Source organism: Aptenodytes forsteri, unplaced genomic scaffold (genome assembly GCF_000699145.1).
Source record: "Aptenodytes forsteri isolate BGI_AS27 unplaced genomic scaffold, ASM69914v1 Scaffold55, whole genome shotgun sequence".
NCBI classification, from domain to species: Eukaryota; Metazoa; Chordata; class Aves; order Sphenisciformes; family Spheniscidae; genus Aptenodytes; species Aptenodytes forsteri.
Window position 1 is genome coordinate 27292 of NW_008796063.1, and position 23560 is coordinate 50851.

At 42.6% G+C, this 23560-nt stretch overlaps 1 protein-coding gene across 1 annotated transcript in view; it reads right to left on the reverse strand.

The window, feature by feature from the left end:
- CALCR (calcitonin receptor) overlaps window positions 1–23560 on the reverse strand; it is a 65761-nt gene that overhangs the window by 15481 nt on the left and 26720 nt on the right. Inside the window, exons 6-9 of the mRNA XM_009286336.1 lie at window positions 11616–11769; window positions 6416–6476; window positions 6251–6317; window positions 3464–3682 (exon numbers count right to left, since the gene is read on the reverse strand). Of these exons, the coding sequence (XP_009284611.1) occupies window positions 3464–3682; window positions 6251–6317; window positions 6416–6476; window positions 11616–11769 (501 nt within the window). The remainder of the gene's footprint in view (window positions 1–3463; window positions 3683–6250; window positions 6318–6415; window positions 6477–11615; window positions 11770–23560) is intronic.

The window sequence follows — 23560 nt, forward strand, 5'->3', positions numbered from 1 at the left end:
TTGCTGGTGAAGACCGAGGCAAAAAAGTCATTGGGTACCTCCGCCTTCTCTGTATCCCGGGTAACCAGGTCTCCCGTTTCGTTCTGGAGAGGGCCCACATTTTCCCTCGTCTTCCTTTTATCCCCGACGTACCTGTAGAATATTTTCTTGTTGCCCTTGATGTCCAAAAGGTGTACCATTTCATCTTCGCTGGGCAGCATGATGGGACTTTCCTGGCTTTTAAGTGACAGATGTGTTTTCATGCCAGAGGTGTGCAAGGAGCCAGCGCATCCTGCACCATAATGTTTTATGCCCTGAGAAGACTGCAACTTTCATGTGCTTTCAGCATCATCTAACAGGCTTTTGAAAGTCAGGTCATCTAGGAAAATCTGCAACTCACTGACTCTTCTGGAGTGCAAATGTTTGCTTTGTGGTGCTTACTTTAGGAGCTCTGTTTAATAAGCTAACTGCGTGTTCAGCAATGCACCTACAGCATCCCATTCTGTGCATAAGTTATTCCACTTAAGGGTTGAAATATCTTTCTTTTGCCTGGTGCAATCTTTATTTCAGCACAGCCTGGAGACTGAAGAGCTGATATTGGTGATGGTGAAGGGAGATACTAATCTCTACTTTTACAGGATCCATGGGAGGCTGACTGGCTGGGCTGGAAAAGTACATGCATTCATATTTGCAACACAAAAGCCAGTCTTCAATTTTTTTTATCATTTACACATCTACTCTACAGATCTGTTAAGAAGAATGTGGTCTATGTGATGAAACAGACACAAGCTGATACGGGGAGGGGGACATACAGTGTTTGTGAATTGCTCATATAGTCATATTTGAAAAAACACTTCTGCTTAAAATGGTGAGCATTGATGATAGTACTGCAAAAAGAGCAGGACAATTCAAAACCAGACTGGCTTCTGTAATTCAAAAGTGACTTCAGCAGAGGAAACCTAGCACGTAACATCTTGATGTGTTGTTTTTCAACTGGGAAAACTGTTCTCTGAAAGAAATACCATTACACAGTTTCTTGTGGGAACAAATTCTTTCTCATTCATCATCTTCAATCCTCTGATTTTTACAATAGACTGCGGTGCTTGTTTGCACCATTTCTGTGTAGATGGACAATGTAACCAATATATCAGACCATCGTGCTCACTTAAAGCAGTGATGTGCTGTTGAAAAACTGTCTCTCTTTCTGTTCTAGAAAAGGCATAAAAAATTAATTGTTTAACCAGTGCAGAGACAGAGAATGTATTATCTTTTCTACCAAAAAAAATCGAAATTGCACCCATGATGCCTGCTTGTGTATGATTGACAGGCCATGGGATGCAAAAATGAATGGACTTCTGCTAGTTTATGGAGAGGCAGGCTGCGCTGCGGTTTATGATACTGTAATAGCTAGTGGGGAAATATAGTTGTTACATGAGCTGAAACAATATCTGCTAATTACATAATCAGTCCTAGAAGAAAATGAGCACCAGAGGAGTGGTTATATAGTTGGCTATCTTAAATACACGTGCAAGAAATGTTTGGGAAAGGATTAAGAAAGTTTATTTTAGAATACAATTAAAAATCCATTCTAAGTAGAAAAGGGAGTGTCACAGTCAGCTGCAGTTAGCAGGACAACTGCATAGCCATCCTAAAAGGCCAAATTTTACATGCTGGCGGGAAGCACACTGAGGTTATATTGAGGAGGTGTCAAGAGCTCTTCTGTGAGGTCTGCATTGCTGCCCCGGCTCGGGGACAGCGCTGGGTGGGCTGTCACCCCTCGACATACCCGGTGGCCTCTCTGGGCACAGTGGCAGGGGGGGACGGGGGGGCCCCCCACTGAGGTTATATTGAGGAGGTGTCAAGAGCTCTTCTGTGAGGTCTGCATTGCTGCCCCGGCTCGGGGACAGCGCTGGGTGGGCTGTCACCCCTCGACATACCCGGTGGCCTCTCTGGGCACAGTGGCAGTGAGGCACGGGCAGCCCCCACCATATGCCCACGCTGGTGTCCCCAGCACCGTCCCCGCTGCTGAAATGGAGCAAAATGTATTGGCAGGGGGCGATTGGGGTCCACAAGCTGTGGAGAGACACCCATTCCCGATGGCTGTGACAAGCGCAGAAGGAACGCTTCAGAGATGAAACTTTGCCTCCTTAGATCCCTCCCTCACCTGATCCCATCCATCGGTACAACAGTTTCACGATACTTTGGTTTTGTTTCTGGTTCCATTTTAACCTCTGTTTGGTAACTTTTTATGGCATAATGATCATAATTAGGATTGTTAATTAAGATAATTAACATTCTTTTTGCAATTCTCTGACAACCTCACAGGGTTTGGAAGATGTTTTAAGAGTAAAATGATTATTATAACACTCTATCTTATCCTAACTTGCTAAAACTGTAAGCAACTTGTCATCAAAAAACTTATTTGGAGATATTCCTTTATAGCCCTTGAGATTGAAGAAGTGACAATACAGGTAACAATAGAAGAAACAGACTGTCATTCCTTTTAAGCAGAACTGTAATGTAAGATGGCATACACTGCAAAAATAGACCTATAACTTCAGTTATTCTGTGCATGCAGCAGCATGCACACCCACAGTTTTGAAGGGATAAGGGCGATAAGCAGAAAATATAATCTAAGATGACAGGATGCATAGATTTTGGTAGCATTATTTATCACTTCATTTAAGGAAAAAGCACCACTGATTTTTTTTTTTTTTTTAAAGCTGTTTTCTCACTACAACATTAAAATAATTTCTGCATTTAGCTTCTGTGTAAAAGGAAACAAGAAGTGGGTCACTGTACTCACCCATGTTGACCACTATTCACAAATACATTAGAAATCTGCCTTTCCTAGTCAATATAGGATGGATATATTACAGTCAGTAAACGGGATAACCAAGCATTTAAAGTCATTTAGGTTTGTTTTGTTTTGTTTTTAAAAGAAAACAAACCGAACTTTCTGAATGATGCTGTATTTTCAAAGCATTTATGAAATCAAAATGTCAGTCATATTTTGATTTAAACTGCTAATAATGGAATTTTAACTCCTAAATGAAGCTTCATTGCCTCAGTCTTTTATTCTCTGTGTTGGTATTCCCTCTGTACAACAGTTTGCATACACAGCTAATTTTAGTATTAACCTCACAACACCAGTTTCAGTCAATTTGAGCAGTTCAACAGAAATCGCGTTGGAACATAAAAGCTCTCTGTCATCTCAGTTTTCTCTCCTTAGTTTAGAAATAGTGCCATCTGATCATTTTTGCTACATTTTTCATTCTTTCCCCTATCATGTGGTTGTTCTTTATGCAGCGGTGTTACTTGTGCAAAGGCAGATAATCCAATAACGTGGAAGTAGTTGGAAAAGAACTGCAAAACCATGGTCATGCTCAGTTTCAGGGCAAAAAAACTGGCAACAGCATCTTTGGCTAAATTAACTTAACAGCAAGCACTGCACATAAGCTGAAGTTGCTACTATATAACATACCTGGTAATGCATTAATATATGCATGATGTAATCATATATTTCTCCAGCAAGTCGGTTTTCTGGTCTCCAGGGAATAATAACGAACTGAATTCCTAGTAAGGGCACCAGGATTAAAGTGGCTCTGACAGCTTTCATATACATGTTGGACTCAGCACGGTGGGTATCTCTTAGCTTTGTCACCAAAACTCGGACAATGTTAAGCAAAAAGAAAAAATTGACCTGCAAAAGCAAAGCCATTATAGGTGAAAGCATTCAAATTAAACACACATTCAAAATAAAAATACAGAGCACATAAACAACAGTAAAATGTAACTTTCTAGCTTTATTGTAGATCATAATGGGCAGCTCCTTGGGAGTCAGGCCTTGGAAAGTATCTTGAATGTCTTCAGAAAAGAGCTGTTGAGCTGCTCTACATGCTTCCCTTAGGAAGCCTGCATGGATGTTTCAGGCAGGCAGGGATCAGTTCTAGGAAGCACTGGCTGTTTAGACACTGATGTGGGCAAATTTGGGATTTCCAGGGAACACTTAATCTCATTTTTATGTCTAAAGTTTAAACAGGATGGATGAATTGTCCCCTAGGAGTAACCATGTCTCTCTTCTGAGTCTGAAGGTCACCTAGGTATCTTGCTTCAGTCCGCACTGAAGATGACTGCAGCCAGGTGAGACAAACGCCAGCACGTCCCTGGGCATATGGGACCTATGGGGGCACACAATTTCTCTGAGGAACGTGCTCCAGCTTACATGGGCCAATACTTCAGGCTTGCGTATGAGCTGGGGGGCAAGGCCGCTCTTGAGAAAAACCTAGGCTACCCCTTGCCTCCACTGCATGGACCCCGTGGTACACTACTTACAGGTAAAAGTTAACACTTGGTGGCTCAGGGCAGAAACGCCAGACACTTCAGAAAGTTTTGCCCCTGACCCTTACGGTCAGCGATGCCAAGTAGCTCAGCATCTCATCTCCTCAGTCATTTCTGGAAATCTGATTCCAGCTGAGGGTGCTCAGCATATGGAAACCTGCTCTTGACCCTGGCTTCACAGAGAGCTCCTTGCGGGATGTGCTGAGAGCCTGTGGAGGAACAGGGAGGGCAGACCCAGGCTGATAATGAGGCCGGTGGGTACCCCGTGGACTTCCTAGGTACCACAGACCTTCTCTCTCTCCAGCGTACGCAGATCACTCTTTTCCACTCTGTTACAGTAATAGCAGGCATCTGTACTTTGGAATTTCAATAGACATTTTTTCAGACGGTTTTTTAAAATAAGTATGTAAGTTCCACAGCTTACATAGATATTTTAATAGCCCAAATTCCATAGATATATGAGAAATTTCAGTTGAATCTTTCAGAACAATAAAACATGAATCAGTAAGCTTTGGTAAAGCATTTCATCACTTCTTAACTACCGAGAGACCTTTCAACTGTTTTATATTTGTGCTCTACTGCAAAAAAAAGAATAATAAATGACTTCTGAGGTCCCATTCAACATTAAATCTAAACCTTATTCACCATCCTACTCTGACTTCACTCGCTCTGCTTAACCTTCACTTTTAGAATTTCTGGAAGTAACTGTGAAAAGTGGAAAAAAGGCTTTACAAAGGTAAAAATCCTCAGCTCTTCTGAGTCAGTCTATCACTATGGGATTTTTGTAGCAAATCATGCAGGACATTCTGTAGACATTGACATCTTCACAAGAAAAATAAGACTGGAAATGGCATGAGCACAAGCCAGAAATTATAATGCCTTATTTTGAAAACAGTTAAAGATTGCTCTTTTTCCACAAAAAAGTCCCTCCTTTTTTCTTTGTGGCTAAGATGTACAGACTTGGAGCATGGTGATAAAAATAAAGGTTGAATGGCCTCTCCTAGAAGTTAGCTGGCATTACAACAGCAGAAGCAATCACGATTGAACCAGTAAACCCACAATGGCTATGATTCTATGGGAGCAGCAGACTATCTATATGGCAGGAAGGAATGGGCTTCTTCACATTGTTGATGTGCAAGACTGCTACTCAAGAAAGGGTAGAAAGATTTTCAGGTTCTTCAGCTGTTAGACAGAAAGTTGTTTCTTTATTCAAAGGTGTTCTCACTATTCACTGCCCTACTGTTTGATCTCCGAGGTAATTACTGCAGGTACGTCCATGCAGATGTTTGCAAGAAAGAGGAAGCTCAAAAGCTGAAAGTTCATCTTGGGTGACACACTGAGGTGAGCTTGGGGCTTGGGTCAAATAAAACCCTTTCTCCACCTTTCAGGAAGGTCAGAGTTACCATGCCAAACAGCACTGTTGGCGTACAAGATGCTACATGTATACCCATTGCTGAGCTGCACTTTGAATCTTGTCCTCCTACTCAGACAGCCTAGTCCAGTCCCTTCCCCGGACTAGTTTAGCTCCCTACCTTTGGACCATACCAGTTCAGTGACCAGTAAAACTCGTGCTGAGTGACCAGCCTGCACTCAGCTCACCCCGGCCAAGGCATAGCTAAATGCCTTATTGATGTCACATAAATGCAGTACATTTGTCACAAATAAGTTAACCGGGAGAGAGTGACTGCCCTGATTTTCAAAAGCAGTTAGTGATTCGGTTTGCCTCAAAATCTGCTTCTTTACTGGGAGGTCCCTTTGCAGGACTTGTTTTTGAAAAGTATTGAGAACCTGTCCTTGTAACACTGAGTAGAGAAAACCTCTAGCTACTTCTGAGTTTTGGCCAAAATACTTAAAGTACAGAAATTTCTGTACAGGTTAGCAGCATTTCTGAAATAATTTTTAAACTGTTGATAGCAAATAATATTCTTACCAATAAAGCTGCCATTACAGGTCCATGAACAATATAGAGCAAGTGCGTGTCAACACTCATCCAGCAGCTGGAGGGGGAATACACCATTAAAATTTATTATTAACTCAAATAAAATGTGTTACACAAATAATGCTAAGTTCCTTCAAAAACAGACATGCTACTCACTTGTCATTGAAGTATCTGGCTCTTGCAACAGCATGAATAGATGCTGGCACTAAAGGGAACCCTGAAATGATTAAAGTTATAGATCAGTCTTCGTATTTTTTTAGCTTGAATTTCATGTGTCACACGCAATAATAAGTCTCTTGTCCACAAAACACACGTATGTGAAATCACAGCTTTCAGAAAGAACTGCAATCCCATTGCACTCAGGGCCCTAGCATTACCTTGGTGGTGAGATGCAAAAGGAGATAACGTGCAAGGCAGGCCAAAAGGAGAAGCAAAGCCCAGGGCCCATGCTCTCCTGGGGCGTCACAAAGCTCCTGCCAGGCTCCCCTGCACTGCTGCGGCTTGTGCAGGGAAGACTGTGAGCAGGCGGTGTGGGAAGGATGCAGGGATCATTTGTTTCTCAGTGGAGTATTCCCTTGGGACACCAGGGACACTTGTTAAAACCATGTAAATCACTGTTGAGCAAGAGAGAGGCACATTAACTCGCATGCCAGCTTATGGAGCAATAAACGACAGAGCGAGGAGTTGCTCTTTTGGGGCCTATGGCAAGCGAAAATGTTTGAAGCCAGGAGTTTTTTTTGGGATGGGGATTTGTGATATCTTCTGCAGGTTCCCAGCCTCCGTGCAGCCAAGCCCAGCCCGTGCAGCTTTATCTCAGCAGGGAGTGGAGCTGTGGGTACCATAAATCCACATCTCCTGATTTATCTGCGAAGCCTCAGGGGAGACCACTGCTCTGACAGGGAGCTGATGGGATCAAATTTGCACCGGGCCAAAGGCTTGGGAACATGCCATGCTTAGCAAACTGGAAGTTTCAAATTCTTATTTCCAGCCTGACATTAAGAGTGACAATCTGGTCCACCCCGTCCATTTTCCTTCAGGTTGCTCGTGTGTTGTGTCCCTCTCCAGTAGGCTAGAAACCTGGAACTGGGAAGTCTGCACTATAATACTGACCCCAGTTTGAACAACCTTGCACATACAGACAGCTGGCCAGCAGGGAGAGGATCTACTGCCTTGTCTGTCCTCTGCAGAGACCTTTGTGGACACCTTTGGTGTTACTGCTGCCTGTTCCCTATAAACCATGGACATTTCTTCTGAGCTTTGGATATTCTATAATTATAAATAAAAATGTGTGCAAATGTCCTGCTGATACCATGATTAGTCACAGACGGAAGAACGTGGCTCCTTGTTTCTTCGGGTGTTAGTGGTTTCATAAACACTTTTAGAAGAGACAGAGAATCCTTAGCCAAATTCTGGGCAAGTCAGAGCTGGAGCATACCTCAGAGCACAGGCCAGCCAGTGCTGGAGTGAGAATAAGGTCAAAAAAGTATGTAAATGGGACACTGTGATATCTCCAGGTATCTTTAAGCAATAGCTACTTACTTTACTGCCAAAAAAAGTTCTTACTGCAGTTTACCTTGCAGTTACAATGCAGCTGTGGGAGAACAAACTGGATTGCCTTCTCCTTTGTATATTGTTCGAAAATGATTACTTAGCCTCTGGCTGCAGAATGCCTTTTTTGGGTGAACAACAAGCTCAGAACAGAAAGAAAGGAGCTTCCAACCTCAGGGTGAGCTTATGGGATTGACAGCTTGAGAAAATCCTTTTGATTTGGAAATGGTGCATGGAGCAAGTCTGGGCCAGTTTTGCTGATAGACAGATTGAAGTGCAATTTTTAAGGGGCTTTTCTGTAATAGCAAAAATTCTTCATCTGAAAGCTCTGGCCCGGAGTATCACGAGTAGAGCACTCCACATGATGCCAAGGGACCTTTTTTCTTCTGCTAAATGCATTAGCCTAGAATATTTGGCTCAACAAACTCACAAGCAAATCTTGAGAGCGCGACGGAAAGTTTTCATTAGTCAGTTAGAGGGTAAGAAGCTCATGACTGTCTACGGCTCAAATTTCCAGCTGCAGGCTGGATGGGCTCTTCTAGAGCTTCTCTTGTAAAGGGCCAAAAGACGGAGAGTTAATGAGAAGTGGAGCACGAAGGTCTGTTGGGTCTTGGTGTCACAACATGTATCACTCCAGGGGTCCCACCAACATGTGGTGAGCAGTGAGTAACATAGATAAGGTCTTACCCCAGCCACCCCAGGAAAAGGTATGACATATCCCTTTAGGTCATGCCAGGTCCTGTATGGCACAAACTGGCAATTATGCTTAATTGTATTTCCAGTTGAATTTGGAAGGCACTCTGTTTCAGCACTGTCCAAATAAATGATTCCCTTTTCACTTTTATGTGGATGAAGCTGCCTGAAGCAGCCAGACAGAGTGGACTGTAGCTGGATGCACACATTTGATACTGTTTTCTTGCCCTGCGTAAGGGTGATTTCCTGACCCACTGAAACAATAACAAATGAGAAATTTCATCCCCAGCAGCAGTTCCCAGAGAAGGGGTCACCTGAAGGCATCAGCCTTGAAATACATCTGTCCATGTCAGATTTCATTCAACCATCTCAAAACTTTTGTAGGAGTGCTGTTATTATTTGCTCGGATTTTTATTTTTCTTATAAAGCTATTTTACAAATGTCATTAGTGTTTTTTCCAAATAAAATAATCTAGATCTTCTTGCATAGGGATTAGTTATAACAATGAATAATGAGCAACTTCATCTTGTGTTGTACATTTACCTTGATCTTTTGAATTGTAATTCAGAGCACAACCTGCTCTGGTTGCTCTGCATTGCCCTTTGGAGAAATGCATCTCTCTCCATTGATTAACATAGCTGGATGTTTAAAGTTAGACTGTGTGACTACTGCTTCTGGAATCTGGAATTACACTGATTTATGCAAACTTAAGGGGCGGCCAGATAGTCCTAATTAGATCATTTTGCTATTAATGATTTCTACCTTAGAAGGTGCTAATGATTACTTTTTTTGTGGAAGTATTCATCTAGTTTCATTAAAAAGGCTGCAGACTTCATAGCCAAGAGTTGTGCCCTTTTCATTAACCTTTTCCTTCTCAAGATATCATCATCCTATTACCACAGCCACCACCCTCTTTATTTTTTGGGCAGTGCTGCAGATACTGATGAGTATCTTACCAGATAACTTCACTGAATTACCCACCATGATGCTAGTGTTATTCTCAGCAATATTACAGCTATCTCATAAGCTTGCACTGCAGGCTAGCTGTCCCAGTTGCATTAAATTGCACTGCCTAAATTGAATGCCACCTGAACAAAAAAATGTTTATGACATTTTCCTCTTGCATAATTGGATATGCAATGACACTATTTTGGGAAGGCTTATGCTGCAAGACATGAAAATGGAAAAAGGAAAGGAAAAGGAAGGAAACATTTAAAATGACTCTTCACATAGGGCTGCCATTTCAAAAGCAGAGCCCTATTAGACTTTATATATGCAAATATGCTGAACTATGAAAACTTTGTGATAGCACAGTTGCTTGCTCCAAGAGGGCTCAGCTATTTGGATTGACAAAGTCCAGACACCTTGACTCAATTTAGGGTCCTTCAGGAAGGTTGTCTTTATTTGAGAGCTGATGATGGTCCACATACACACTTTTAATTCCAAGAGCACAACAGGTCCCCCTCTTCTCAGAAAAGATGCCATTTTCATAAGAAAAAAGAGTGCATGATGGCATTCTCATTAAAAAAAAAAAAAAAAAAGAAAATGAGTTCTTACATGCCTGGAAACTGTTATCATAGATCATAGAATCATAGAATGGTTATCTCGCGCTACAATCCATATAAACTAGAAAATCATGCTAATTTTCTATGTATCTAATGTAGGTATCCAGAGAGCACTAAGTCTTATACCATAAGGGGAAAGTAAGTTACCAGGCTCTTAAATGAAAATCCAAATAGGGGAAGAACAACTTTCCACTTTGCTGTTACTGCCTATTTAGGACCTGATATTGGATGCCTACCTAGTGGTTGAAGTCAGAGTTTTAAAGTTCTTCAGAACATTCAGAACTGGGTCATTTTTCTCTGATCTAATTAATTCCTAATTTTTCTCTGTTTAAGCAGTAGGGCTATTTTTTATTTTCCTGCTGTAAATGAAATAGTGTTGAACAAGTAGAACATCTCCAAAGAGGATGGAAAATACAGAGTAAATTCTATCTGCTTCAGACTGGGATTGCAAGAGATTAATACAAGTGAACATCCCTAAGTGCAGTGGGACGATGGATAAAGGTCCACCATTGCTGCTTGGCTGCACCAGTGCACCAGTGGTTTCAAGATATGGGGACTGGCTCACCAGAAACTGGAATGAGGCCAGAGATTCATGGTTCCCAAACTGGAAAAAGCTCTTGATAATGACTTTCTGTCAACACCGATGTGGACTGGATTTACGATAGTCATTTAAATGTGAGACTGTGCTCCACTGTAATATATTGATTGTATTTATATGGCCTTTTATTGGACCCGACAGTCCAAAGGATACGTATCTGCTGTTGCTACTAATTAAAAGGCAAGGGATCCCTTAGTGAAAACAGAAGAGATATACATGTTTGGAGATCAAGGACCAGACCTAGTCATGGTTCCTTGGGCAATATGCATGCGACTACATACAGTTTGCATCCACAGTGTGTGGGTTTGTAACCTCTCTCATAGAATATCATTGAGATTTGCTTATTGACACCTGTATGTTTCTCTGAAATGCTTTAGAGATCACTGTTGTTGGACAAAATCAGCCCTGACAGCAGAGCCATTGTCTACTCCTGTGTAGGTAAAATTGAATCTTTCCCTTTAAAACAACATCTGCCAAAATATATTTGATACTGGATTCACTTCCAGAGAAATTCTGGTTCCTCTTTCTGCGTGCTGTGTTTGTTCACTTTGGGAGACATAGATACTGATTTTTCCTCTTCTTCATTCCAGAAAAAATATAATTTTATAGGTACTGTCACAGGTTAATATTTTTGCTTATAAAGTGACAAATATAGACAACTTTTGTTCAGAAAGGAGATGTGTTTGGATAGAAATCTCTCCCAAAGCTTTGCTTAACAAAACTTAAGCATTTCTTTCAGCATATCCCAAGATGCAGCAAATAATGGATACTGACTCCTGCTGATTTTTTTAAGTCTCTAGGCCCATCCAAATAAATGCACTCAAATTTAGGACCCAAGAACTCAATCTTAAGCTATGATCTAGTGGTATAAACACAACAATTCAGGTGTATAAGTGCTAGAAGAATTCAAACGTCTGAAAGAATTGACCATCTTCCTACAAAACATACGTACCCCAGCCCAAGAGGTAATACCAATGCAAACGCTGTTCTTCAGCAAACACTGCCACCACAATCAACGTGTGAAGATAAATGCCTTCACATAGCATCCAGAAGTAGTTGCAGCCCAACATGTATTGATGAAAGAATTGCAGCACTTTGCAGCTTACCTGTTAGACAAATGAGATAATGTTACACACTTGACCAGCATTTTGCATTTAAGCAGGCAAAGATAAATGTTATTGCTAGGCTATATGAAAGCAAAGTGGAACAAAAATCCCTAGCTCTTGCTGGGTTTGTTCACCACCTATCAGTGGCAGGGATTTTAAACTTTTATAAATGAGATGAATGGAACAAACAGCCCTCACAAAACAGAAAAAATGTGTGATAACAGCACTCCAAGCAGTACCACATAACAAAAAATCCCCTTCAAAATCTGTTGTTTTTTAGAACTGAAACAAGCAACTTGCTTTAGATGTACAAGAAAAGCTGTGAAGGAAACAGTAACTTAGAGCCCCAGTTTGGGAGATTTCTTTTACTTTTGATCAAACTTTTCTAAGGTTTGTTCAGCTCTCCCATCTGAGGCAGAGTCACTCACTTTTTAAACCGCACCCAGCTCTGAACTCACTCCTTCGGGAAGGACAAGTGCGGTTGGCAGTGGAGATTTTTTTGGTAGGGTGCCAGGGATACTGGCTTCGCCTCTTTGCTAGAAGACAGCTTTACTTTATTTTGTCCAAATAACAAAGCGACACATGGAGCTAAATGGAGCCGGCGAAGTTGGGAAGTGGCTTCTGCCTGTGGTTCAGATGAGGTTGCAGACATAGACCTTGACAAGAGACTGTGGCTTTGAGGTGCTGGGAAGCAGTGGGCAGACGGTGGAGGGAAGCGTGTCCTGTCCACTACCAGAGAGCCAGCTGGTGTGGGACAATGCTGTTCCTCTTCTGAGAGGATCTCATGTCTATCCGTCTCCTTGGAGAGGGCAATGAGGTCCTCCACATGGGCTTCCATGCCACCAGCACCCAGGAGGGCCAGGAGGAGTGGGAGGGCGTTGCTGTGCTGGCAGAGACCCACTGCTCCTGGGGGAGCACCATGTGCTCCGTGGAAATCCGAGGTCACAGCAGCAATGGCAAAGTGACAGTCGTCATCTGCGGCCACAGGAAAATACTCCTTCCCTCTAACTTCTGCAGAAGTTTTCCAAGCTGACTACTTGGGCTGTAAGAGATGTCTTTAGGATTTACTTGTCTCTTTAAAGAGACATTTGGGCAGTTCAGCAGGTAGAGGACTGCATGTTTTGCGTCCGTGTGGGGGACTCAGACCGCCCTCTGGACCAGAAAAGCTTGTTAGCCATCCAGTGCACCACCTTCTGTTGCTGAGAAACATTCCCAAAGCAATTGCCCGAACATGTGCATTTAGTTCTGTTTCAATATTTATAGTGCAGCTTGGTGATCATAACAATATAGGATTATTGACAGGTTAGGGTATAGGATTCCAACAGGATTAACTTGAAGGACTGATTTTTATTTTTGGTGATTCGTTTTTTCTGCTCACCGCACAGGGCAGAGCAGACAGTCACATGTTTTTTCCACACTGCCTCTGAAGAGTTCTTACAAAGTATGCTGAAAAAGGGTTGTAGAGTGGTGTGAAAAGGTTAAAAAAAAAAAAAAAATGAAGAAGAAGTATTTGCTCCTTTTTCTGTTGGCAAATGTGTTCATTAAGGTTCTTAAATCATCCTTGGGCTGTTTTTCACAGGTCTGGGTCAATACGTTTCTTGCCTTGTTCCCTCGCCTGTGCTCAATGCAGCCTCCCAGCTGGCGGCTGGCCTTTCTCCATTCTCCCCTTATCGATCACCCATCCCCACGAGGACTGCCTTGACTAACAGGTGCTTCCCAAAGGCTGCACACACATTCAGGTGGCACCCCCCCGACATCAGCCAGCTACCCCGGCCTCTAACAAGTCAGCAAACTTTCTGAGCCATCACAGCAGTTTTCCAGACAGGTTTGATAAAATCTGCTGCGTCCCAGGTTTGGGCTGGGCCAGCCCCATGCTCCCCTATGGGGATCTCCTCAGAGGAGCTGCAGGTCAGGGGGTCGACCTGAGAGCTCGAGGCAGTGTTTCCCCAGTGGCTCCGGCGGGAGTGATTCAGGGTGCCTGCACGTTGCACGCAGGCTGGTCCTGCTCCCGCCAGTGCCAAAGTCACCCCAGCATTCCATCCAGCCATCGGGGCTCTGGGAATGGTCTCGCACTGCAGCCCGGTAGCTGGAGGGGAGCAGAGCACGGCTGGTGAGTTCTGCAACAAAATTCACGGTATGTTCTCAAACCTGTAATTTTAATGTAATGCTTTCACCACTTCATATTGCCAAACTGAAAGGGAGACGACTACGGAGTATCCTTGCTTCTCTTTGCCAGCTGCTTGCACTGTTCGCCGACCCTCTGAGCACAGACCAATTGAACATACCTTCCATTTGAACTAAGTCAGTCTTTGCTGGAACTTTTATCTGTAGCTCAAACAAATGCACACATAGAAAGCACACTGCCTGAGAACTACATACCTAGACTTCATTTACTTCATTTCCTCAACATTTATTTCTTTCCTGTACCCTCCATGTGAACTACAACTTGTGACTTTAAAAATGAAAACATATACCTCTCTTTTAGAGTAATGGCCATGCAGACAGCTCATGACTCTTTTGAGGAATTTAATCACTTCCCATGCAGTAGATTAAAGAAGTAAGAATACCATTGGCAAAGCATGAAGGATGGGTCTGATTAGTACTTAGATCCATATCACATTAATTTGAGCATGAATCTGAAAAAGTTAGCATAAAGAGTTTAAGCACAACAATGCATTGAGATGAATTATGTTAAATTCATACTAATCAAACTACAGCAAAAATCAGTCTTTGCTTTGGATAAGCTAACAAATGCAGCACATTTAATCTGTGGCTAAGTGATGCAGTGAAAGTATTTTCCTACAATAAAAAGAGAGTGTTTTTCTTAGGTCAGAGCAGGTAAAAGAGAAGAACCTGTTACTGATGAGAACTGGATTCATGCAAGGTACAAATAAAACACGACAAATGTAACCAACATCTTGGTGTACATTAGTCTTAGCTGGGAAAATTGCAGAACTAGTAAGTTTTATGAAGTGTTTATTCTTACAGAAACAAGTAAAATAAAACTGCAAGATGATACAGAAGCAAATCTTCTACCACTTCCATGCTTGATAACTGACTGATTGTTAACTTTGAGATAAAAACCATGTCTAGGGGTTTTGTCTTCTGCTGAAGTCAAATATATTTTGTTGTAAGTTCTTTGAGGCAGAGGCTCTGTCCTTGTTGTGTCTTCCACAATATCAGCACAGTCAGATCCAGGACTCAAAGGATTATCACAGCACCTTCACACCATGAAGGAGAGAAAAATGTCACGTGCTCTCAGTCTATGGGTGTGCAGGTGACTGAAGCTAGTGGGTTTTAATTCATGAGCAGGGCAGGCTGAGAGGAAATAGCTAGTCCTTTCTAGTGCAGCCCAGTAACTGCTGCTCAGGCTGGTGTGCCTGTCTCCTAAACAAAGGAATAAACAAATGCTCCTCTTTTTGAGAGCCGGGAGACAGACAGCATTGCACTGCACAGGTTGGTGGCTATGTAGCAAGGGAAAGTGTGATACAATTACGAGGAAAGACCCCAAAGCCAGGTAACCACCTAAGAAAGCAGCTCTGGGAGGATGGCCAAGAATGAACCCTTTTTTTGCAGAATACAGCCTGGCAAGAAACTCGATCTGTGAGCAGGGAGGCTGCCTCCTACCACTTGTTCTCACTGCACTGATGAACACAAAAGCTGAGGAAAGTTCTTTACCGATCTACAGGAGAACACCTGAGAAAAAGATCTCCTTTATTGTTAATCTTCCTTCCTCATGAAAGCAACCTGCAATGGCCTTAAATTCTGGCTAACTGCTCAGGGGCAAAAGCGGTCAATAGGAGTACAGTCAGTCATATTCTCCTCTCTTGCAAATCTTGCTAAGAGCCATGTAACTCTTGTGAACACCTCAGCTGCGATATGTAATGAAAGCACTTCAAAAGGATGCTGGAAGCATTTCACAGAGAAGAAATAAAATAATTAATTCTCCTTTTACAAGAAGGAGCTAGAACTGGTGCCTATGATGTTTTGCAGGATATGTTGGCGTATTATAAATACTGTTAATGTTCCAGTCCTGTCAAAGGAGTCCCAAAGGTCCATCTGCCTACGCAGGACTTGCAATTGTGCAGTAATGTAATTGGCATGCCACTCTCCTCAGCTAATCCAGCAGTCCCTCACCACATGTACTTGTCATTTCTCTGTTAAGGCTCTCCTTGGTTATCAGTTAATAGCTTATGGACAGAAAGCTGCAGCATTAATTACCATCACTACCCATTAGGGCAAATCAAACCAGAACACTCAGACTACATAAAACCCAGAATACTATCTTCAATAATGATAACAAAATGTAATGTGAAATAAACTGCTAATTGCTTTTGAGCAGGTCTTCCTAGTAATTCAGTCAGAGTAAAAGGACTGACTCAGTTTTGGCATAGGAAAGTTGTGCAGATTCCTGTGTGTCCTAGTTCCCACGATGCTTTCCTGGGTGAAGGGACTCAGGTTGGCAAGTTAGGAGGTCTGTGTTTTACAGCAGTGTTTGCCAACTCCAGAGAGCCTGTCCTATGGAAAGCAAGGGTGGGATAGCCCCTTGTGCATAATGAAACCTCTCTTTTCAAATGCTCGCTATCCATGGAAATGCCCCAGACTGACATTTCAAATAAATTGTTAAGAACAGGCCAACCAAGGTTATCGATTTTAAACCAAGCCAGCTATATGTGCCATCATTAAAGCTGTGCACTTCTTTGTTTAAAAGGAAATAAACATGTTTAACCTTATTAGTCTGGTTCCTCTTCACCCCTGTGAACCTCCCCAGTGCACAGCAGTGAAGGATCCTCCTCAAGGAGAGTTTGTACTGCTTGCCACAGAGGCCAGACATGATTTATTCAAATTCAGTTTGAAGGCAATACAATATATTCTCAGATGTTCTTAATCTAGCATTTTAAAGGAGTAGCTTGAAGTTTGGTTACTGGTCTGCCTTACATGTTTGTTTGTTTGGTTTTTTTTCTGGTTATTAGAACACTATTCTATGAAAATATTCTTAAATTCCAAGTATCCATATGTTACACAAATAAGCAATAAAAGGACTTTCCAAAGCAAGACAGTGCTAAGTATTGTAGCTGTAAATCACTGGCTATCAGAATGTCATACCATTATACAATACATCTACTATGAGTCATCCATTAAATTGTGTTCCAGACAGAAACCTGGCACACAGGGGCTCGGGCTAAGATTAATGTTTTAATAGACTTTTAAACCATTTACAGAACAAAATGTACACAGTTGCTCAGAGGGATCCTAGGTTTTGTGTTACAAGAAAGCAAAATATGAAATTAAACAACGGGGGATATTTTTAACAGCATCTGTGTCCATGTCTACGCCATAGCGAAGCAGCCAGCCCAGAATTAGGCATTCTGGACAGGAATTAATACAGCTACATCCGCACATCCTTGAGTCCCGTCTGCCATAGCGATCCTGGAGCTGCAGGTTTGAACTCTGCAGGGCGCTGGGCTGGGCTGAGTTCCCAGGGGGTTCCTGTGGCGCATCCAGCACTGCCAGTGCGTGGTGGCCACCGGCTCCTCGCCGGCAGGGTGCACCATGGTAAGTGTCACGCAGGGTGCAAGGCAGAGCAAAACACAGCCTCATCACCCCCAACAGAGTTTGGTTTCTGAGCTGGGGTTGCTGAAGGGAGGCAGCTTTTCAGGAAGGCATCATGAGTATGAGCCTGACTGATGGAGGAGGACAGAGAGGCTGCCAGAGAGGGGTGCCAAGGAGAAACAGGGGCAGTCAGGGTAGCCTAAAAAAGTAGTACAAGAACTACTCAACCTGCTGTTCATTTGGACTGGAAATGGAGTCAGAGTGTTCACAAGGTCTGCTGTCATCTTCTCCCAGCTGCCGAAGGTAATCCCCAATGAAATGGGATATGAGCTTCAATTACTCCCGGCACCTCTCCTCCACCACTTTGATGCCCTTTCATTTATTACTCTTCTGTTTCAGGCTACTTCTGTTTGGTCTTAAATACCTTCAAGAGGAGCAGGGTGGCTGGGTCATGACTGGAAATGGGCAATAATACAGGTCTGCACAGCAGTCACCAAAGAGCAATGAAATAGCATGGATGGCATTCGTTTCACCTAACCTGGATGTCTGACTTCACAGTATAGATGTGTAGACTGAAGCAGTCCCTGGAGAGGAATGAGCACTCTGCATTTAATTCACCTGACCCGTTTTAGCCAGGTGTGAGTGAGGAGAATGGTCTCCTAGACTCAAACACAGCTGCCTGCACTGGTAGCACTGCCATTTAATCAGACAAATCCCAGTGAGGAAAATAGCTGTGGCAGCACGGTATCAGGGAGAATATTGTGTTTTTTAAACATTATGGTACTGTCCTTCTGAGGGTAATTCCTTTTGGAAATGTCCATCTTTTGAGGGATTTTGAAAAATCTACTTTCTGACCAATTCACACTCAAATTTCTCACATTTTTGGTAGATCCTTTTAAAGACATATGCTAAGGAAAACTTGGAGAGGAATGTCAAGTTTAATTTGAATTATCTTGATTTAGTAGTTGCTTCTATAACAGCAAAGTTTCTGAACATAATTGCTTTATATTCCCAGAGAAATATCAAAATCTAAGGTGCTTAAATGTGCTGTTCATGTGGGAAGGCTTGTGTGGAAAGTGCAGGAACAGTTCATTAGGGGATGCCATGTCTGTACAGCGTAGCACAGAATCCATCAAAAAGGCAACTGTTAGCATTTGCACTTGTTGATCTGACATTTAAGAAGTCGCTACTTGACATTTTTCCATGCCTGCGTTTTTAGGGGCTAATGACATATCATCTATTCACCTTTCAGTCTCTCAGATTCACAGGAGACAGTGCAATTGATAGAAATTTATGGTCACCCAGGTCCCACCCTACATTTTTAGGTCCTCTTCACTTTCTAGTTACAAACCTCTCCCACATCTTGAGGAAAACCAAAGGGAAAAATAATAAAAAGCCTCAGTAAAGCATGGAAAATTGAATTAGTGTCAGAACTCAGTCAAGCACAACTCCACACCAGGAAAGACTAACAGCCTTTCAGGAACCGCTACAGCTCAGTTCTGAGGGTAGAATAAGTACACCTTGACCTTGAGTTCTGAAGGCATGTCAAGAATTTTAGCAAATCTGGAGTGGATTCACTCATTTTGCACATACAGACAGCGTGTGCTTTGCTATGACAAGCTCATATAAAAAACCCAGTGGCTGCAAACCGCCACTGTGGCCAGACAGAAGAATTGCAGTCGATGACAGCAAGACCGGGGATGCTGAGAGTTTGCTGATTTTGAAAACAGCTGTCCTGGGAGTGCTCACTTTTCACTGCCACAACGGCAGAGCTTCAGGGTCCAGAGACAGTGCAAGTACATAATGAATGATTAGGCAGAATGACAGGTTAAATCAGACTTTTCACAGAGACATTTAAATCTGCAGTTTGACCTCTGAGCCAGATATTTGGCCTCCATCCTTGCTGTGGCTGAGAGTGCAGGTCTTCCTCACCTGAGCAGAAAAGATGCAGCCTGAAAACCTGGGAACAAGCCCCAGGACCTGATGCCTTCAGCTTTGGGACAACAATGCATTTTGCAGTACAAAGTCCTTTCTAGAATCACAATTCTGGAGGAAACGGCACTCCGCCTCCTGTATAAGAGGCTGCGTGTAGGGATCACGCTGCCAAAATACCATCCACAGGATCTGATAGAGCTTGGGTTATTTTGACATGAAATACCTTGGGTCATGAAAGCTATCATCCCTCCCTTCGTGATGCTGCAACAGTTTTGAGAAATCTGAGCCTACTAATTGATACTGCTTTAAAAGAAGAGCAAGCAACTGAAATGTAGACAGAATAATTCCTGAGGAAAGTAAGATGAGGAAATCTGTCCCAAAATAAATACTTATTCTTAGACTCTTAAACCTCTTTTTTCCCCTTCTGATGGCAGCTGTTAATTTGATGGTGCCTTCCCATTGAGAAAGCAACGATAATAATGTTGTTGAGAAAGCTCAGATCTTTCTCAGAGATGGTGACTGACTGACTTCTTTGGAGCCCAGATTTAGTTGTTCCGCATAAACTACAAATACTCTTCACAGAATTGTCATTTATGAATGCTGTGAATGTCCTTTAATCATCCATACTTCATATTCTGGGCATGGCACACCACATCAGATCAGTGATTCTGACACCACCAGGATTACATGGTGCTTTGTTTTCTCCATTACTCTGAGAGTTTTGAGATTATAAACAAGAATATAAAGACCTTGAGAAAAATGATGGGAATTACTGCTCTGTTTCATGCCATTTAGACCCTGACAGATCTGTCTTAAAATGAATGCAGATATGATTCCAGCCTGAAAATTTGTGAGAATTCTTTGAATATTGGCTGGTTCTGAATTCACAACGTCCCTTAGTCTGCATTAATCTCATTGAACCCCTGAGTGGGAGGGGGAAGACTTGATCCTTCCTAGGATGGAAGAAGAGATTCTGATTTACATCTGAATTACTGCAGTGTTATGCCAGTGCAACCCAGTGATTTCAATGAGAGTAAAACTAGTGCAGCACAGTCCTGGCACTGCCCATGAGCTTACTGCTGGCAGAAACTTCATTTGCAAATGATTCACCAGCATAAAACAAACTCATCCTCTTGAAGGTGAACACATGTTCCTGAACTGAAGTCACAGTCATTCTCTGCCTCCAAGGAAGGTCACACTGCCCTTTGCTCACAGGCACAGGACACTGTCAGTGATCCCGTGACGGCTGTGCCAGGGCGCCGGACCTGGAAAGCAGGAGATCCCATCCCTGTGTATCCTGCACAGTACTGCTCCATTTTCCTTGTCCCTGAGGCTTAGCAATGCTGGACAGGACTGGTGAGGGGGAGTCTAGACAGCAAATGTTGTTAGGAAGCAAAGGATTATACCCTGAGAAGTGCAATTCTGCTGATACTAGAGAAATGCAATGGCAGCAGGAGGGACTGTCCTCTCCATGTGTCAGTCCTGTTTTGTGGATGAGGGCAGAAGCAGATAGAGCAGGAATTTCCTTTCCCTGCCACCTCCTGAGGTGACCCTCCTGGAGGCACGTGCACATCAGGGACTGTGCTTGCCTGCACCTCTCAGGCTCAGCCATTGCACCTATGAACCTTAGAAATGTGATATGGTGCTTTGTAGTCCAATTCAGAAATGCTTCTTAGCTGGGACAGTTTCTCTCTAAACCTGAGCATTAGAGCCAAGCCTTCCTGTTCTCCCTCTCTTTCTATTGATTTCCCAATTACCAGCAGTATCCTTTTCGTATGCAAAATTCACAAATATATGCGGGGCCCAAGCCTTATTCCTATACCTGAGGCAGCAGAAGGGCAATGTTTTAAACAGCCAGTTGGACCCTTCATTAGCCAAAGGGCTCCTAGGCAAGATGATGACAGCTTTCACAAAACCACCAACCCTCTCCTAGCATAGAAGATACATGAGAAGACTCAGGAGACATGACCCCTAGGCATTGGCCAGTAATCCTCTGCCAGAAGTCTGGTCTTTGGTTACTTAGATAATCCAGAATAGCTTTGGGTCATCTCTTTGGGGCTAAACTGGCTGAGGAGGCCACTGTAAGTAACCTAGTGGAAACAGGATGGAGGAACAGATGTACTAAGATGAAAGACTTTGGAGATGCTTTGAGAGTGACAGGAAAGCTCTGGAAATAGTTACATTAATAAAGAATCAAATTAATTTAACAAGAATGGAGCCTCCTGAAGCTCTACCCCGAGCATAATACATGAAACAACTCAGAAGATCAAAGCACCCTTATCCTTTGTGGAACTCCACCTTTGTTGCTTCCAGTGGAGGCTGCACCGTCAGGACTGCTGGGACTACTGAGGCAAACACAAGTCACATGGGGCAACATTTTTGCCATTTGTCTTCACTGGTATCAGCTATGGGCCCCTCATTTGAGAAAAATATGTTTTAACAACCCCCCCAGGCTCTGCCAGGCTACATCAGAAGGAAGTGAAAGCAACAAGAGATGAGCAAGGTAACACTTACATGGTAAAAAGACTTAAAATTAACACTGTTTCTGAAATGCTGTGAATCTCCATGTTTTCTTGGCTCTCATTCCCTGTCTATTCCTTTGAGAATAGAAGTCAACAGTATTGTAACCCCATAAATCACAGTAAGTACCCTTTATACACTCTTCATCTTCCCACACAGCTCAACTTTTTATTTCCACTGTTTTACAGTGATAGGGAGGAAAACGTAATACACTTCAACAGTCATGGTTTTCACTTGAATTGGCCAACGGTGAATTTATTTATAGTGTTCTAGTCTTCATGAGGATACTAATTTTTTTAATATTACTACTACCGTGGCCTTGCTTTAAAGACTGTAATGCTAGCGGACACCAGCTTTTATGCTTTCTTTCTCACTTTCTCTTGGTCTCACTAATAATGTTCAGTGGGAAGCAGCTTAGTGGTTTCTCCTGAAGGCTTGCTTCCTACCAGGAGATGGGCTTCAGGCAGTACAGATAAACCTACTGCCCTTTGTCATCCCACCTCATGCCCACAGTGATAGCAACTTTTCAGTGATAGTGAAACGCTTGTGCGGCTAGTCCTGTTAGAGGCAGAGAGTGCACGCTGCACCATCAGCTAGAGTGGTAAACTAGCTCAGGATCTTTAAAGTATATCTACATCTACACAAGGAGGCAAGAACAGGCTTCAGTGTGTCATACCCCGTGTCCAAGGTACTTTCCACCTCAGCAAGACCTGAGTTACAGACACTGCTAGTGGAAAGGACTGTGTCAGGCTCAGCCCAGCCCACGCCCCATCTGTCCTTGCTAAGAAAATGAGATCACGGTGCTTATAATAAAACATGGATTGCTTTGGGTTCTCCCTTGCCAGCTCTGCTGCTGTACCTATGCAAGACGGGGTACAGATTATTTATACACTAAGGCTTAAATAAGCTGTGTGGCAGAGAGTTGGGACGTGACAGTGAGATTGGAGCATGCCTGAATGGATGCTGGGTCCTTACGCTCTGATATACCATGGCCAAGCATGAGAGCCCACACAGGGCTCCCAGGAGCTCCCAGCGGAGTACTGGTCCTTGCTATGGACTCTATAAAACTGCAATTGAAATTGAAACTTTCACACCATGGAATGCCAGAAGCCAATGAGAGACTCGTACATGAAAAGTGAAAAGACTACAGAAGAGCCTGGAGAAAGAAGAGAACAGATATTATCTCTACTGGAACAGGAAAGTGATAAAAATGCAATAAGATCTCTTAAAGCTTTTCTGTATGAATTTCCAATTACTGAGCCATTACTGATTTGTGACCAAACTTAGTCCCATCTACAAACATATTTATATTTATATTGGAGCCCATGGAGCTGATCAATTATTCATATTTATATTGGAGCCCATGGAGCTGATCAATTATTCAGTTTCTCATTAGCAGAGCTATCCCTCCAGTCATTAGCTGTATCTTCCTTTACCCCCATCAGAATTGAGTATTAAAATTACTAGTCTTGTGGAATACAAAAAATGAAAAATACAGATCTGATGTGCAAGACTAAATTAAAAGATTAGTTAGCAAGAGTTTTATTTGTATTTCCACAGGTTTTAATGGAGAACATAATGTGCTGTTCACAGATCACCCTTTTTCTGTGGGTCATTGTCATTTAAGAAGGTGATAGCTGATACCCCTTCCTATAAAATCTGTTCCAGTAATAATATAATTAATGCAGTTGCTACTTCAGATACAACATGCAAAAAATTACCTCATGTAACATTTTTCAATATATCTAAATAAGTGTTCATACATGTGTCCTGGGTTTTTTGT